Below are 18,867 nucleotides of genomic sequence, written 5' to 3'. Positions count from 1 at the left end.
CTGCAGCCTCTGTGTTTTGGGAGACACGATTCTTAGCCATTGAGTGCAAGTTTAGGTAACAATGTCTTTTTCTTTGCAGAAAGATCATTGTAGTGACTAAGTACTTAAGAACGACTTGCTGGTGCTTACTAAAGTATCTCTCATTCATATGCCATCTTGTTATCAGGCCACTAAAGTGGGAGTGTTTACAGCAAACAAATCCTCCGAATCCCCCCCATAAGGCAGGTAAGATGGATTTCCATACCCCATCTAAAAGTTAGCAAGCAGGAGTGGTTTGCTCCTGGACAGAGTATAGCCTGGGTAGTAACAACGCTGGGAGCAGCTCTCGCTGAACTTGCATTCTAGTGTTTGAGTAACTAGACTGCTTTAAGACCTTCTCCATATTTTATTAGGCAAATGACCTGTCTGTAGGTAAAGCAGGTAAATAGTTTTGCCTTGCTGAAAGGCAAGGTAGTGATAACTGCGGAGTATCTTTCCAGTGATTAAAAATGCAGACTGGGCAATCCGTCATGCACAGGGTGCTGCTCACTGAGCTGGGAAGATGCTGGGTCAGTTCTGGGCTCAGCATGAGCGGGTGAACCCTCTGGTAAGCAGTACCAGATCGGCTTGGTACTGGGCATTGCGCTAGTATAGAGATGCTCTGGTCCCACAGGCAAGTTTGGGATAAGATACAGGGAGAGACCGCAGTGATCCGGAAAGTTATTAAATAGGATCTATGAAGAGGTTACTTGTGAACCAGAGAGTTTTGTTGGAATGCTGGCTTAAAGGGAATTGGAATGCAGGCTGCTGTGCTTTGGTGACAGTCACAGTATCAGAAATGATCTGGTTTTGTCAACAGCCCACTGCCAGTTCAGTATTACTGAAAATGAAGACTGTGCAGCTCATTACTAGGAATCGGAACTTACGTGGTGAACTACTTCTTTGCATGTGAACTCCCTATTTATTTTGCTGTAGTAAAGGAGATATTTTACAGGACGTACTGGTTAATTACACTGTACAATGTTTTCACATAACTGAGTTATGAAATTAAATTGATTCTTCTACCCAGTTATCAATGTTGACAAGTTCTCTGGTGTATATTCTCTTGTGGCTGGGTATCTCTTGCTTGAGGTAGGGCGGCACAGACAGATGGTGATACATATCGGTAGTGCTATTTAATGGCAATTAAATATATGCTATAGTGGCTGCAACAGAAGACAAAATGGTTTGATACTTCATCTAGGTATCCAGGAGGAGTTAATGGGTTTCCTTTATCTACAGCCACCATCCTTCTGTCGAGAGATGTGTACAGAACTAGTGTGTATGACTTTAATTGTCCGAGAGGCTTGCCAGGTGTGCATCAGGAATACTACCTCCTGCCTTCCAAAAGCCTCGCTCAAGGAGAGTCATTAACTAAGGAGAGTAATTCAGCACAGTCCTTAAGATGCCTTGAAGACAGAGGGTGATTTCTGACCTTCCTGATCTTCTGGAAAGGTAGCTTTGCCTTTCCGAAGTACCGCAACTATTGCAAATACCGATGGCCGCTTTCCTTCCACCTTGTCAGACTGCTGCTGCGGCAGCCAGGGGTAGGCAGGGTTGGGATGGAGTAACTGGCTAAAACAGCTCGGCAATGCTGGAGGGCTGGGAGTGCTGTCACCTTCTGCTGGCTCACGGCCATTGCCACACCGAAGGCCCTGGCTCTCTTCTCTACACCCTCGGGTGTTTACACAGAGATTGGTAAGATCCCCCTGAGCCTTCTCTGTTCCAGGGCAAGCCCCCATCCCTCCATCATCTGCCTTGCCCTTTCCTAGGTTCGCTCAAGCACGTTCTTCCTCTATATTCTCCTCTCTTGGACGTCGTTATAATTAAAATGTTAATTCCTCTCGTTCCTTCCGTTAAGTCAGCCGCTTTAATCTTCAACACCGTTAGGTATTGGACACCTTTTATTAAAAACAAACAAAAAAAAAAAGTTGTTTTGGATAGTTTTTAGTGGAAAAGGGGGGGAAATGTCGGCACTTGCAAGGGGAGCAGGGGCGGGGGCTCGGCCTCAGAAGGCGGCGGGACGAGCCGAGCCGTGAGCGCTCCTCCGGCCCTCAGCTGCCGCCGCCGAGGCCCCTCCCGGTGCGGCGGCGATCGCGACCGGCCCTCGGTGCCCGCCCAGCCGCCGCTGGGGCTCCGGGCCCGGCGGGGCCCCGCCCGCCGCCTGGCTCCGCCCGCGCGTTGCCGGCGCCGCAGCAAGCCTGTCCCCCCCGCGCCACCGTCCGCGCCGGGGTGAGAGGTCACGGCTGCGTCCCCGGAAGCAGCGGGAGGCGCTGGCGGCGGAGGAGGAGGCGGGTGTCCGGGCAGCGGCGCCGGCAGCGGCCTCCCCGCCCCGGCCCTGTCCGGCCCCCTCCCCGTAGCCGCCGTCAGGGCAGGAGGATGGTGCAGAGCCCGCCCGCACGGCAGCCCCGCCGCCTCTGAGCCCCGCCGCCGTCGCCTCCGGGCCTCGACCCGCCCGGCCCGGGGGCCTCTTCCCCGCTTCAGGCGCCGGTAAGGTGGGGACGGGGGTGGTTCTGGCTGACGGAGCCCGGGAGGGGGGGGGGGGGGGCGTTCTGTGCCGTGCCGGGCGCGGGGATCCCGGCTATCGCCAGCCTGGCGGGCCCGGGCGCGGTGGGTGCGGGGTCGCCGCCGTCCTCCTCCGCCCCGCGGGCGGGTCGGTGGGCAGGAGCGGGGCGTTGGGTTGCTCCGGGGCGGGTTGTATAACGGGGGGAGCGCCGGGCGAGCCGCCGAGGGAGCGGCTGCTGGAGCCCCGGCCCGGTTGCCGGGGGCAGAGCGGGGGAGCTGGGCGCATCCCTCCGCTGCCGCCGGCCTGCCCCAGCTTTGGTGCCAGGTAGTTTGTTCGCAGATCTGCGTGGTGACATGATAAACGGGTGTGATTTGGTTCGGGTGATAGATTTTGCCGTTAGTTTTACTTTATTATATACCTGAAAAAAAAAAAAAAATTAGAAGGTTGTTAGCTTGAACTCTGTATGTGTGGCATCGTACCAGCAAAAAATAGTAAGAAAGTAATTTCGGTAGCACTAAAAATGTTTCTGTTTTGAAATAGCTTCTGAATAGTGATTCCTTTGTTGTTTTGTTTTTGGTTTTTTTTTTTTTACTCTTCACTATATATCCATATTTTATTCTCTTTTACTTTTTTTAACTTCTTTAAAGACGTCATGATGTTTTTAATAATAGAATTTGTGGTGCATCATGCCTAGAACATGGCTGCTAGATACGAATGTTAAATTTGCACCGTATATCATCATCACAGATATGGACACCCTGGGAAACATTTCTGCCTGACAAGGGAAAGAACAGATTACAGTACAGTGTTTTGTTTTGTTTTCTCTTTCCCTGTTTGCTTTTTAAGGGCTTGTCTTTTCTGGGGAAATTTATTTGTGTGATAGCTGCAGTGGTATAATTGTACGGGTGGATTTGCCCTGTTGGACAAACCTTGAGTCTAGATAAGAGTTCATGAAAGATTACTCTCCAAATCCTCATTGTACTGCTGGGAAGTTTTGCAACTGGAAGTATGTTGCGGAATGAAAGCCTGTCGTGGCTGGGCCTGTCTTTTGTGACAAAATCATTAATGCGTTTTTATAAACGGTTGTATAGGAAATACACACTAAATCGTTTTGGCTCTAGGCTGAATATACAAAATGGTTCTAGGTTCATCTAGTGAGGTACTGCCACGTCCATCTGCCTGCTCGTCCTCTGGTCTCTGGGAACAAGCCGGTGGCTGCACTCCAGTGTCTGGTCAGCAGGTGTCCGCAGGACGGGAGATACCTTTTGTGGGCAGGCTGAGCAGAGAGAATACGGAATTGCACCCGTGAGACTGAACGCTCTTTGACCCTAGATTTAGTCCCGTCAAAGAGAATGAAGACCTCGGTAGCTTTGTTACCTCCCGTGATTTGAGGAGTGGCTCAGGGCCGGTGGAGTGGGATTCTTCTTTCCCACTTGAAAGACAAGAACTTGAAATGCTGCCTGAGAATACAAAACAGACACTGTGCTCTGTCAGTGGAGTGGAGCATCCGAGGGCACGAACAGACAGACCTCGGTGTCCTTTGTGTGAGCCGGGTGCATCCAGCAGGAGACGGGCAGGGCTGTCCCCCCTGGACGGGTGGCGTACCCCAGGGGTGCAGCTCCCTCCTGAAACACTCCCTGACAGGGTTCCTGCAGATCTGTTAGCTGTGGTCATCTTCATTTTTCTTATTAAATAGCACAACATTTTTTTGTAGAAATGAAGCTGTTTTATCAAAGGAGCCGTAAACCAAGCATTAATGAAACTCATTGGGGTCAGAATTTTGTTCTTTTCCCAAACCTCCCCAAAGCGTGGCTGTGATCGGAGTTTAATTTTTTTTTTTTTTTTTTGAGAAGACCGTTCTGACCTGTGAATAAAGCTGGTTCCCAGGACTCGGAACTCTCAGGCTTTGTTTTGGAAAATGTTTGGAAGAAAACCCTGGCATGTTGGGTTTTGTTAATTATCTGTCTGTAAAATGGAGTCTGTACTCACCGACGCAAGTTTGGACTGAGCAAATTAAAGTCCTGTTTCTTTTGGCCAGTGGGGGTGAAGTGTGCAGCGACGGTAACATTACTGCCATACCCTTGATATTTCGGCTGTTGCCAAAGTCCCTTATTTTGGTCGGTTTTGCTGCTGTTTCTATTTTCTCCCTCACTCCTGGCCACTGGCTGTTTTCCTACTTCTCTTACACAAGCAGTATTACCTCCTTTCTACATCCAGAAATCCTGTTTTGCTGTTGCCTCCGAAGCTGCCATTTCCTCAACTCGTCAGTCATTTTCTGCTTGTGATTCAAGCTGTGTATCTGTCTGCGTCTCTGACTCCTTACAGTTCTCATTACAAGCAACAGTTCTCAGTACAAACAGTCTGAACAGCCTTTTCGGGGTATTTTTCTGTACTTAGGCTGATGAATATTGTGCCGCGTTCCTTTATGGGTCGCCTTAATGAAGTCAACAATTAACCTTAAATTGGTCACTAAACCAATTTCTGATTATTAAGCTGTTACGGAGGCTTTTCGTACTTCCTGAGTAAAGCCTTTCTGTGGACTGCAGTTGTTTGGCTGTTGGCAGTGCGGTACGCACAGAATCTGATTTCTCACGGCGCTTTGACAGATCCTATAAAAGGGAATCGTTTTACTTTCACCACCTTCTCCCAGGTTCTCATCCTAAGTGGCAGTAACCAGAATAGCGTTTTTTAACGCCACTTCAAAGTCCGTGAGTCTTATATTGCATGTTTTATTGTAGTCCGTATGATTTAGATTACGATGTCGTGTTGCAAGTCATGACTTCGACTTGTAAAAGTTGTAAGGTTTTAAAAACGCCCAAGCCAGAACTCTGGTATATGGAAGCGTACTCCTTCCTGTGGCGCAGGCTCGCTTGGCAAACGGGGCTGCCTTTTTAAAGTTTGGCAGCAAAATGTCTATTTTCAACCAGAGGTTAGGTTTACTCTTATTTTACAGCTGGGTATATTTTGTGTTTTTCACTTTTAACAAAAGCCAGAATTTGAGGCTCATTGAACTAATGAAATAAGGCTTTCCTCGCGTCATTTATATTTCCTGGCTTATAACTTTATTATCCTTTTCTGGGTCTTCATTTTTTAAAAACTCCTAGTATTTAAAAAAAAAAAAAAAAGTATTTGGAACTTGTTTGCATTTGTTTATTTCTGCATAAATTTTTCTTTAAGTGATAAATTAAAATCAACTTTACTGTCCCAGGCGCATCAGCTGAGACAGTGCTCAGGTGCTTGTGTTGAATCCAGCTACAACACACGTTTGTTGGGAAGGGCTGTTAAGTATCTGGAAACATTGCGTATACAGATTGAGTAGTGTCTGATCCACATATTTTCCTTTTTATTTTTTAACTTGTCTACTTTTTATCATAAGTTTTTTGTCTCTAACAAGAGTTATAGTCAGAAACTCGGGTGTTTGAATTTCAGTACCGATTTGTTTCTTAAACTTTACTGTAGCTGACCAAATTACTTCCCTTCCTTGGCTTTGTTTTATAGGTAGAACTGAAAGGTCTGCTGTTTATGTAGCTCTTGGGGATGTTGAAATGCTTAATTATGCTTGGAAAAGTGTTTTGAGAGGTGAAAAGAAATATTTCATGCAAGTATGAAGCGTTTTGCTTTGTTCTGTTCTTGCAAGTCGCTGGGCTCTCGGGCGTTCCTTAATAATCCGCTTCCTGACTGACTCCGTTACCGGAATAACAGGAGGAAAGAATCTCCTTTTCTGCAGGTGATGGTCTCGCTCTCGTTCTGTGCTGTACAGTGTCTTCTGTCTGTGCTCTTTGCATGTGCAATGGGCCGGGCCATTTTCCTGCCATGCTTTCTGCTTCAGGCTCTAGGAAAATGATTTTTTTTTTTTTTTTAAATCTGTAAACATATTTATTAGGTTAAGTAGCTCTGAAAACTGTGATGAGCCACTGACGGGTTTGAGCCGATTCACTGTTATCTCCCACTTGAGTGCTTTCTCCTGGAGCAGTCTTGGGGGAGGAGATGTGGTTGTGCACATCTGGCTGCTCATCTTTTGGGTGCAGTGGGTTGAAGCATCCTAGGTGTTGGTTTCATCAGCTTTCTTCCTCCACAAGTCTTGATTACTCCTCTCCCTCTACTTTGTGAAGAAGACTGATGGCATTTACTATGAGTCTATTTATTTTTTAAACATTGAAGGACAGGAGAAGAGGAAGAGGATAGGCTGGACAGAAAAAGTGCTCTGCTCTGGAGGATTCCCCTTCCTTCTAGAGTCAGCCCTGCCTGCCCTTGTGCTGCTGACAGGTTTCAGACTGTACGATTTCATCCCGCAGGGTCTTGATGTGCTTCCTAAAAAGACAAACTGAAAGAGCTGCAGATACTGGCATCTTTTCTTTTATTTTTCCACAGATAGCAATATGGTAAAGTAAGTCTTCCTACAAAATTAGTAGGAAGCCCCTCTTTTCCTCCCAACTGCATGTTTTATGATAAAAATACTGTGTTGTGAAATTCTAATGAAGATTTAAAGAAAAAACCCAAACTTGATTAGCCCTCCCCAGTTCCTGAATGAAACTGACTGTAAGACCTCTGGATAGTTTATGTAGTAGAAATTGGTAGTTCGTGTCAGGGCATAGAAGGGCAGCAGCCTTCTGGTGAGTATAGAAGCTTCTGTTTAATTTTAATTTTTATCCTGTTTTCTTTCCTTTAAAAAAAGGAGGGAGTATAATAATTGCTGCTGCTCTGAGAACCAGCGGAGGCTTTATTTTCAATTGTAAGATCAGCTGAGGTTACTTTTGCTAGTTCTGTTTGATAGGCTGGGGATATTGGAGATATAGACATTCTTATCAATTAGTCTTTATAAAGCTTTGACAGACCATTTTGAATTTTAATAGGCAGCTTCACAGTTAACTCAGCTGTGATCTATTTTGCTTTACTATTTTAGTGGTTTAGGTGTTAGACATCAAGTCAGCTTGAAGAGAAGAAAACCAAATTAAAGATATTTTTGGTACCCGCTTCTGTTTACTGTTCTTAAATGGGAGGCACTTTAGTTTGAGATCAACACCATTTCTTTCTTTGCCTGTTATTTATGGATGGTTTGCTAGGAAAATCACAGTTCAGTTGATTTGTGTTTATGAGTGTTTTGCTGGCACGCAACATTATTTTCATTCAGAGTGGTTAACCCTGATGTGACCCATTTCCTAACCCCCATTGTACTACCAGTAATGGGGCATCTTTGAAAACATAATTGATTTATAAATAAACTGAATTGCACAGTTAAGATTAAATGCTATTATGCATGCTAAGATGTTCGGGCTTAGAAAACATGGAGTGCTGTTGGGATGGGTTAGCGCTGGCCTTTTCTTCCACCCACAGTTTTCTCCCTTAAGATATTTCAGTGGTGGCTTTTTATTATTTAAACCACTCTAAATATTTTTTTCTTTTAAACTGACTGTCTTTCATTTACGTTGAGAAGGGGAACTATTTGTAAGGAAATTACATGATTTTAAGCTTTCTGTTGAAAAGATGGTACTTGACATTATGGCAAGATACATGTAAAAATTGTTAGATGTTTACTTTGATCTCTTTAAAATTTATGTTTGGGTGTTTTTTTTCCTTTTGGCAACTGCAATTTTACTTTTAATACCTACTTTAGTACAGCACGCAATTTTTTGATTATTGTTAGGAATTCAGTTCCTTGGACATTAAGCCCCGAAAGGGGAATTCAATATTTCTGCTACAACTCATTTCATTGACTTTGTGGTCTTTGCAATAGACTTCAAGATTTTCCTTATTTGTAATTTATTCTTGAAAATCTTATAGATCTGTTTCGGAAATCACCTTTTCTGTACCCTTTCATATACAAATAAGGAGGAATTGAAATTGTTACTTCTTTGAGGTTGCTGTACATGGTCTGGAGCTGTACTGAAGGAACACTCCCTAAACTGCAGAATAAGCGGCTATTTCCTTGCTTTTTAGATGGCTACCCAATGCTGTGTTTGCCTGGGACGCTGACGTAGTCACTGCTGTGTGTTTCCATCCTTTATCATTTTTATCTTTTTAAACTTTATAACAGAATTTCCATGGTTTGCAGGGCCTGATTTAAGAGCCCGATTCCTCTGCAGTGCCTGTCGAGTGTGTCCCAACAGGTACCGTCAGCTGTAACTGCCTGAACGGGGCGTGCGGTCTGGCTGTGTGCACCTCAGTCGCCAGCAATTACTCTGGAGTTGGTGGCCAGTGTTCCGGGCTGGCAGCTTTCATTCTTCCCGTTGTGCTTAAGCTACTTGTTAGGCTGACTGTGGAGATTTTTATTGCACAAGTATTAAAAGGCTTAGCCGGCGTGGAGGGAGGCAGGCAGCAGTTATTAGAGCTGCTTTCTAAATTATTTATTTAGCTAGAAAGTGAAATCTGATCTTGCTTTCTTGACCTGCCAGGAGGTAATAGCATTTGGTCTCTTTTTTAACTGTGTGAAAAAGAAAGAAAAGCTTAAATGGTATTCTTTAGGTTATTCATTTACACAGAGGAGGTTGTTAGTTATAACTAGAGCTGGTAGAAGAATAGCACGTGTGTTGTGTTTCTAACAGGTCCTAACAGAAAGGAGGAGTTTAAGTGTGTGGACCGTTAACCGAACCCCTAAAATCTGGTGGGAATAAACGTTTTGATTTACACGCACTGATCCGCTTCACAACTTCTCTGATAGTTAGTGTTATTTAAGCGCTTTATTTCATTAAAAATGGGTAGTTCTTCAGGCAGCAGCGTGGAAACATTCGTCTTAGTTCTGTTTTGCACTAACTGGGTCCAATTGCTATTTTCAAGTCAGCTTTAGTATTGAAATCCACAGTTGTTCCCTTTTCTCTCACAAATGCTCCAAAGGCATATTACGCTTTGGAAATTGCAGCTTATAGCATTTTCTAATTGCTTCCAAAGCCGTTGAGTTATGGGAGCACATTAAGCAACCAGCTCTTAAAAGCTGGTGATCTCTTACGTAAAAATATTAGCCCAAATATTTTTGTATGTATGATTTTCAGCACATCCAGGTTTATGGCTGGTTTTAGACCCTGTGGTAAACAAGCATGCTAACGGAGCTGTTGGAAGCCCCTTTAAATAGGAATTGCAGTGCTGTATATGCTGTGGGTGACATTCAGCTTTGATTAAATGCTGTAATAAAGCCTGCATCTGTGTTGTTATTTTCAAAAGGAAATTCAGAAGGGAACACTGAATACAGCTCTGCTTTTCGTTTATCTTTTGATCTTTTTCCATCTCCACGTGTGCCTCCAGTGTTTCTGGATGGAGCATTTGGGATTTTTAACTAGGGCTCATTTAAGAAATTTGCTGGCAGTGACAAAATAGGAGGCAGAATGTACGGAAGCGCGGATTGTACCCAGCATGATCCTTACCAACACCAGCTCTCCCTTTCCCTCTCACTCCTGCCGCCTTCTGACACCTTCACTGGCCTGTTTGGCCATAGCACAGCTGGTCTTGGACAAAGGTAGAAGTTCCGGTAAGGTGCACATTTATCATCACCTTTTCTTTCCTCCCTTCTCTCCATCCTTTCTCTGCCCTCTGCTTTTCACTCTCAGACACACTCTATCTTTGTAAAGAGATGTTTGCTGCATTCGGTCATCCTTGCTGATAAAAAGTTGCTGGTTTTCCTGGTCTTTGCACAGTGGATGAAAATTGGTTGATGGTGCAAAATAGTAAACCCAGGACTTGATCTTGTGCTCTGGAGTGAGCAGCACTGTTTCAGCGGGTTTCACCAAGGAGAGCAAGTAGGTGTGTGGGGAGATGGGGAGAGTCAGCATGCACGACTCAGTGTTGGGTCATTGCCGCAGGACCTCGGGTCTCTTCTCAGTGGGTTGAATTTTCCCCTCTTTGAGTCAGTTTTGCAGGTCTTGTCAATATTCCTTCTGTTAAGAGTAATAGAAGCATTTCTGCCAGTAAAACCTCGAGTTTATATATAAGAAGGTTGTGATCATTGTACATTGTGGGATCTGAAAACGACTTCGTCTGGAAGCTTGTCCTTCTGTCTTCTGCTTTCTTTTAAATCAATAGATCGGATCAAAGATCACTCTCTCCCTTGCCCTCTGTCTCAAAACCTTGCCTCTCTCTTATCGTCAGACTTGCTCTGAAGAGAGTGCTACATCTGGGTTGTAAATGTGGTGTGCTTCTCGTAACAGTCACTGAGAATCACCCAGACCTGCAGGGAGCAGAGTCCCTGACTTAATTAAATGTTATCAGATCTGTATGAATGCTCAAACATTAACCATTGCAGTGCTGGATTCTTTAGATCTAGTCCTGAAGTTTGCCTTTTCCTATGAGTTTCAGGGATAAGCAACACATTGCTAGGAACAGTTACTGCCTTTCTAGTTTGGTTGGGGTTAAAAGCCTTTTCAAACAGGATTTTAGGTGAGACAAAGATAAGAGGTTTGCTTGAAGTTCCTTCCTTGCAGAGCTTCTGAAGTAGATGCCACAAGGCTGCCCTTAACACTGTTTGCTTTTCATTGTGAGTGGAGGTGGGGAAGCCAATACAGTAAACTTAGTTTGGGTCTTTCTGCAAATGAAAGGAAAATTCAGAAGGGGAATAGGGCAAAATATATTTTGGACAAAAATTAATGGTTCAGTACATTTCCTCTGCGTGTGTAAGGTCCTCTCTTTGTTTACAGACTCTAGGAAAAGTTCTTTAGAGAACCAGATACAGAAAGGAGTCTTCCAGCCTTCACCCTAATGCAGTTGGTAGGTGTTTCTGACCACGGGATTCTCCATGCAGAAGCCTAAAATGACGTAGGCTGCTTCTCAGATCCCATTTTGAAGGTAGAGGCATTTGGGGCTAGGGATGGGTTAAAGGGGGATCTTTAACACTTCAGCCTCAGTTTTGGAAGTCTAAGCAAGGATGTTCACAGCTTGCTCTGTGGGCTGCATTACAGCTCCATCCACCCTGCAATTTGATGAATTCAAATATTACTGGAATTGAAGAGTAGCAGTGTGTATCCTGCCTCGGCGTGTGGGGAGTGAAAAGAACTGGGTTTATTGCTTATCAGCGATATTTGGCTGTGCTGGAAGTTGTCCTCATTTCTTAAAATCTGTTCCCAGCTGGGCATTTCTGGCGCTGCAGAGGTGATGTCCAGCATGTTTTGATTTGTGCTTTACGTAAGGCACACCGAGTCTGTGTTCAGTGAACAGTAGAGTCATATAATTGAATCTCATTTTGGTATATGATTCCATTTTTTGTTGTCAAACTTTTGTCTTATGTGGTCTCCAGCCCCCCACCCTGTAACACACACGGCCCAGTCACTCTTGTAATATTCTTTGTTTTCAGGTGAACAATCAGAATAATGTTCAACATAAACCTGTTGGAGAACCTGAAGGTTTACATCAGCAGTCGACCTCCCCTTGTGGTCTTTATGATCAGCGTAAGTGCTATGGCAATAGCTTTTCTGACACTGGGTTATTTCTTCAAAATCAAGGAGATCAAGTCACCAGAAATGACAGAGGTAGGTACAAAAAGTTCCTGAGCTAAACAGTGGGAATACTAATTTGAAAATCATGCCCAAAGCTAGGGAGGTTGGGTTTTTTCCCCCCGCAAGAACCCTCAGAGTCTTAATGGGAGGTTGTTTTCATTTACACTTGCCTCTGATTCCATAAGGGAAGAGGCTGTTGGTATGAAGGTTTGAATAGCTTTGTTTTATTTCGAGGATGGGGCCAAATCACCTGACATGGATCTTCCCTACTATGGCTAGAAGCCTTTCTTTTTCTTGCTCTGTTGTGTCACCTGGCTTGTTTGTGAAACTCCTTATCTAGTAGGACTATCCTGTAATGAGGGAAACCTTGCTAGAAACTGCTCCTACCCTGAAAGGGGTGAGAATGGACCAAGTTAATATGTTCCTTCTGTAGTTTAAAGGAGGATGTTCTCCTGCTGCGCTGAGCAGCGGTCAGGTGGTGGCTGGGATTGAACACGTCTACCTTTTGTAAACAACTTGCCCCGTTGTTGAGATAGCCGCGGTGGTGTTTGTGCTTGCTTTGTGAGCCATGTAATTGTTGTTAAATGGCTTGGAACTGCTGGCGGGATGGTACGCGTCAAGGTCTGCACTGCTCTGGAGAAGGGGCAGCCAACAGGTACCTTGCTAACCTGGTTGAAATCTTCACGTTTGTTTGAAGGACTGGAATACTTTCCTCCTGAGGTTTAACGATTTGGACTTCTGCATATCTGAGAATGAAACCTTAAAGCATCTCATCAATGACACCACAACTCCAGAAAGTACCGTGACTAGCGGACAGGCGAGATCTTCCACCCAGTCTCCACAGACTCTTGAGGACTCTGGTCCCATAAACATCTCTGTTACAATCACATTGACGCTGGACCCCCTCAGACCGTTTGGCGGATATTCTCGCAATGTCACACATCTAAGTTCCACAATTTTTGGACACCAAATTGGACTCTCAGGTATGCAAGGCTTGACCTTTATAAATTTGAATGCTAACTACATAATCAAATAAAAATTCGCCATTTATTATTGATGAGATAAATCTTTTGCTTAGAACATGTATGTGTTTCCAGGTTTGTTGTGAGTATATTCCTGTATAGAAACCCTCGCTTGTTTGCTAGAAAAACTTTTCCCTGCGTTCACCGTGGAAAAGAACGTGGAGGTTCGCCAAGATTAGGCTTTACAGTTTTAAATGATTAACCTAATGACAATGGAAGGTAATTTTTAAGCCAACAAAATTCCAAGCAGCAAAAGCTTCTACGGTGACTATCTTCAGTTCTGTCTTTATACATCTTCAAGTCCTTAACTCACATTTTGGAGGCATTAATGTATATACATTAGAGATCAAGTAGCATGTTGTCTAAAAAAACCCAGTTTATCTAAAGACCATACGTGAATAAGCTTTAATACTGCAAACAACTAAGATGGCTACAATTTCTGTGGTGTGAAGAGACTCATCTGGTATGAGGCCGCCCTGCCAGGGAGTTTTGACAGGAGATTGTAGAAGTTTAGTAGAAATTGATAATTGAACATAATTGAATTTTAGCTTTTAGCCAGAGTTGCATTTTATAATAATGCCTTGAAGGTGTCTTGAACCTCGGAGACCTGTGAAGAGACACTTGCCATAGCTGCAAATCTCTATTGATGTATTTTATGTTGCTGTTATTTTGTTACTGCTTTAAGAGCTATCGCATGCAAGTTCCATTTCCAGTAGCCTGGGTTTATTTTCAGTATGAATACATCCACATGGAGTTAACGTATGCCGCTTAATCTGCAGTTCAGTATCTGCTGGCACCTTTTTGTCTACACAAACATCTCCAGTCTGAAAAGTAGGCGTCAGAAAAAGCAAATGTGGAGCAAAGTCTTTGGGAGGAGAAAGGCTAGAGATCTGTGGGTTTACTTTCTAACAAAGTTCTCTGAACATGCATGAATTCACTTATAAGCAGTGAGGTTTTAATTGCTGAAAGGAGCCTGATGACCCCACTTCTTCTGGGGGCAGGAGAGATTAGAAAGACCAGTAGCTGGGTGTTTTATAGTTTGGTTTGGTTTGGTTTTTAACTTTCTTGTCTCTCTTTGTTGATAGTGAAGATCCTGGATGACTTCAAAGGTACAGATTCAGGGTCACGGTTGCTGCCTTAGTCATCTGCATGTTGTCCTTATCCTGGTGATTGTTGCTCAGATACTTTTGTGCACAAAACCCAGCTTTTCTTCTCTCTTTCTCAAAGGCAGAGAATCCCATGAAGAGATAAATATTACATTCACCCTGCCGGCTGCCTGGAATTCAGATGACTGCGTTCTTCATGGCCACTGCGAGCAGGTTGTGTTTACAACCTGCATGACCGTGACAGCAGCCAGCAATGTATTTCCCGTCACAGTGTAAGTGCATTTTAAACACCGTAGACTGGTTACTGGGTGATTAATTCCTCAGATGGTTCTCTGAGGTTGTTACTTCCTGGTGAACGTTATTGTTGACTGTGGAAATTTAGGTACCTGCTTTCCTTCCCCAAACTGTAAAAACCATGTCTTGAGACTTCTGCTGTCTTTTAGCAACACTAGATTTTTCTGCGGCTGTTTTTCTGTGGATACATTGAACTATAGCCCCTACCTGCCTTTCAGCGTGCTACCTGTGATTTAAACTTCACTGGGAACAAAAGAATCTGTGAATATTTACGAAAGATACCCTGTAATTTAGTTTCACTACCTTGTGTGAGAGCTAAGGCTTGACACTAAGGTTCTTATCCTCTTCCATGCTGAGAGATCACATAAGCTGAATGCTGCTTTGCTGCCATACCCCAGCAGGTACAGACCTTTCATCAAAATAGTTTCCCTTTGTCTTCTCTGGACTCTCTGACACTATTCAGTACACCCTGGAGAACCACCACATGGATTCGCACAACTGTGGTGAAGCCTTATGAAACCCAGTGTTTTTCTAATTAAGCTGTGGGATGTTGACTTCCTGGAGCAACATGCAGTTAAATTCTAATCTTATTATAGGAATCATATGGGTTTTATACACTCCTTTGGTTAAGCTTTGGGTTTTGTTGTTGTTTTGGAAGGTCCAAAATAAAACCATGTCTTATGCTGCTGTTGGGAAGACTGGGCTTGACTCGGTTCTACAAGTTAGCCTTACTGAACATGGAGGGTGGCAGTTGGGGTGCTAATTATTTCTGTTTCTCTGCAGTCAGCCACCACATTGTGTTCCTGAAACCTACAGCAACGCTACACTTTGGTACAAGATCTTCACCACAGCAAGGGACTCTAACACAAAATATGCACAGGATTATAACCCCTTCTGGTGTTACAAGGGAGCGATCGGCAAAGTGTATCATGCTTTAAATCCCAAACTAACTGTTATAGTTCCAGATGTAAGTGCCGTGGTGTTCTTAGATGTTACCTTGCTCTGCTTTAATTGAAGGTGGTTCCGTTCATGTCTTAAAATAGTCATAGTCAATGCTGGTTTGTTCTGTAGTGCAAGGGCTGGGACAGAGTTGGGTATGCTTTCCCCTGATGGGCGTGATGATCTTCATGTAACCTCCATGTGCCTCCCAGCTTTTATTAACTAACATTTATACTTTGAAATCATTTGACAAAAGACGCTGCCAGCATATGGGAAGAGATCCCTAGTACAGCTTTTTAACACGAGGAACATTTTGGCCACAATTAGGAATCACTTTCATTACTGTGGCGGCTGCGTAAAGGGGAGAAAGTTGATTCATGAAGTAGTTCCTGTGCTGATCTGATAGTTATTGCTTTAATATAAAATTCCAACTGTTGGTGCATTGTCAGTAAATGGTTTTAATTCTCTGTGCAGGACGATCGCTCTCTAATAAACCTGCATCTCATGCATACCAGTTACTTTCTTTTTGTGATGGTGATTACAATGTTCTGCTATGCAGTTATTAAAGGCAGACCAAGCAAACTGAGGCAAAGCAATACAGAATTCTGCTCTGAAAAGGTGAGTCTGTAATAACAAAATATTGACTCTGATAAGAAAACACGGAATACCTCCTTTTTACCTAGTACAGGCTGGTTTTTCTTATCTCTGGAGGTGTAGATTTAATTCTCTTTGGAAGAGACATGGGCGTTTCATTGTGGACAGTACAGACGGGTGCTACGAAATACGTATATGTGCTTTGTAGATCCTCAGATGTAGATTTCTCTCCTACAGAAGTGGATTATTGCAGTTCAGTGAGTGCTGTAATGCAACTCTTCGGCCGTAATTCTGATGTTAGTTGCACTGTTTTGTAAGAAGCATCAAACAGATGGCATTGAGTAGTTTGGTCTTTATCACAACTGTGAATAAAACATGATACGCAGTTCTAACGGTGGTTAATCAGCAGCCGGTTAAAGCAACGACAAAGCTGTTGAAACTGTCATTATTCAGTCCTGCATCGGAGGCCTGCGCTTTGCTTGAAGGATTAAATATTAATATATTTAACTGCGAAGCAGGAAGCTAATGTTGGCACTTTTTGATCTTAGTGATATTTTGCAGTGTAAGCTGTTTTGGGCGTTTGGGGTTTTGGTTTTTTTTTCTTTTTCAATTGATTGTGCTAAGTGCAAAACACTTTCAGACTGACTTTGATTTCCTTTCCAAGTTAGACTTTTCAAGGTTCTTTGAAAAGGCAAGGACAGATATGCCAGCTGCATGGAGATAAGTAATACCACTGCTATGGGATTAAGGATTTTACTTTAATTAATTAAATGTTTTCTTTTTCTTTTGTTTAGGTTGCTTTGTCAGAAGCATAATCCATCCTCTCCTTTTACTGAGAATGACTGAGAACCATAATCATTGCCTGCTGAACCCAGAACGGGTCTTAACACTCTGTGAATACATTATCTTGCAATGTTGGTTTATTCCAACCAAAGACATTTCAAGTGCCTGTAATTGATTTGTACATATTTATAAAGGTATATTCAGAACAGGTCAGATGATGCACTTGTTCCGCATCGTAGTGCGGCCGGAAACGTTCAGTCTTTCCCTGTGGACATAGCCGAATGTTTGTGTAGATATGTTTAGTGATACGGCTACATATAGTCAGAGCAAGATATTTTTGTCTAGCTGCATCTGGGCAGGTTAAGATGCCTTTGCAAGTGTCTCAAACAAACCAACAGATCTTTGTTTTTTGCCCAATGATATGTACAGTGTGTTTGAAACAGTATGCACCTTTGATATAATACTGCATTTCCAAAGCCACCAATCTACTACATGAATTAAATGTGTATTTGTGTGGCCTAATACTTTCTTCCATTTGCTCCTTGCTTGCAAGAAGATATATCAACATTTTAGATTTTTTTTTTTTTTTTAAAAAATACATATTCACATTTTAATAGTGCTGTATTTAGGAGAAACTTGTGCTTTTATTCATAGTAAAAGAATTAAGAAGTGAAGTCCCATTTTAAAATTATTCTTGAAAAGTGCGAAGTTTGATTCTCTTTTTTTTGTTTGTTTGTTTGATTTCCCCCCCCGCCCCCCCCCCCATTTGGCTTGCTGAATGCTAGAGAATCGGTCAGCATAGGGACTGTCTGGAAAGCTTTCCACTTGGCCTCCCATCCGCAGCCCTCAGACCAGGATTGTGTGTCTCTGCTGCAGAGCAGCTTTCTGCAAACTTTTTTTTTTTTTTCCTAGAAAGTGAAACTGAATAAGAAGCCGTATTGTATTGACAGTCTGTTGGGGCTCTGCACAGCCTGGGGCAAGTGCAAATAACGAAAGGAAAAGAAATGCCGTGGTCTGGTGTAGAGCTTCACCTTGGGACTCTCCATCCCTCTCTGAAGGGCAGCTGAAAACGACGCTTTCACTGGCTTTGTCCCACATCTAGTTAGTGCTGTCCACTCTGGGGACAATGACAAGGAGAGGACTGGGGCTGTTGTGATTCAGGTCAAAGAAACCACACAGTAAAACACATTCTATTCTCTCTGTCCATTCTTAAATCAGAGGTTTTATTCTGTGCATTTCTCCCTTTCCCAGTCTGGCTTTTGCTGTTTCTTCCTGGCTTCTTACTGAGTAGCCTCCTGAATTTTCAGGAGTTGGGGTTTTTCTGCAGACATTTCCACCACCACTGCTTTTAAAATCTCACTGGTTGCCTTAACTGACCTTTCACCTTGTCTTTCAGCTTTCCTGTCAGGTAGTAAAACTGTAGGTCTGCATCCATACACATGAAGTTTTTCCCCTCCTCCTTTAGCTCTAAACTACACAAAAGAAGAAACCCAACCCAAAATCTCTCAGTCTCAATTAATGCTGGCATGAGATTCTTAGTTTATTACCTGTAGAGACTATTGAATGGTACCCTACTGGTCTGTATGTATGGGACTTCAGTAAGTTCACGAGTCTTCAGAGCATTTGAAGCAAAATAGTCACTTTTCTTCAGACGTGTTTCCTTTATAGAATTTCAGTTACTTAAGTGGTGTTAACTAACATGCATTTTTCTCCAGGGATGTTAAGGCAAAGCTTTAGAGATGGCCTAGTTTGAAGTCTAGGGATAAAATGAAGCTTCCAGTTTTCTCCTGATGCCACTATGGGCTCATAACAGCTTCGCTGAAACGAACCGGCAGCGTCAAAACAGGTAGACGGCTTCTGACGAAAACTGCCCAAGCTGATCCTCATTCACCCGTACCCGGCCTTCGGCGTTAACGCCGGCTTCTGGAGTTGCCTACGGGGGTGGCTTGGTCTGGGGACCAAAGGCAGGAATAGGAAACAGGTTGGGGTGGTGTTGCAAATTCTGGAAATACCTAGAAAACCCCCAGTGTAACACAGCTCCTTTAAAAAGGCAAAGCTGAGTTCTTTCCATTTCAGCAAATCTAAAAATCAAATGTCCAAACTGGAATTTGGTCTGTTGGGGAAAACAGATTTCTTTCTTTTTAAATCTGGTTTTGCTATTTGGTAATTACAGGAGCCTGGTTTGCAAC

At 43.5% G+C, this 18,867-nt stretch overlaps 1 protein-coding gene across 2 annotated transcripts; it reads left to right on the top strand.

Annotated features, from left to right (window-relative positions):
- The first annotated feature begins 204 nt into the window (after positions 1-204).
- TMEM248 (transmembrane protein 248) lies at positions 205-17,411 on the top strand. 2 transcript variants are annotated; one of them, XM_086475480.1, is made up of 7 exons: positions 205-225; positions 11,799-11,973; positions 12,638-12,923; positions 14,190-14,340; positions 15,146-15,329; positions 15,776-15,919; positions 16,690-17,411. In XM_086475480.1, exons 2-7 carry the CDS (start codon positions 11,815-11,817, stop codon positions 16,708-16,710), a joined length of 945 nt encoding a protein of 314 aa, XP_086331606.1. In that variant the 5' UTR covers positions 205-225; positions 11,799-11,814; the 3' UTR covers positions 16,711-17,411. The 2 variants fall into 2 exon arrangements, with proteins under 2 accessions (XP_086331606.1, XP_086331605.1); XM_086475479.1 differs by lacking the exon at positions 205-225 and adding an exon at positions 2,465-2,508.
- The last annotated feature ends 1,456 nt before the right edge of the window (positions 17,412-18,867 follow it).

This window comes from Leptosomus discolor, chromosome 18, assembly GCF_034619465.1.
Source record: "Leptosomus discolor isolate bLepDis1 chromosome 18, bLepDis1.hap2, whole genome shotgun sequence".
In the NCBI taxonomy this organism is placed as follows: Eukaryota; Metazoa; Chordata; class Aves; order Leptosomiformes; family Leptosomidae; genus Leptosomus; species Leptosomus discolor.
This window is presented reverse-complemented; position numbering and strand designations above follow the sequence as displayed.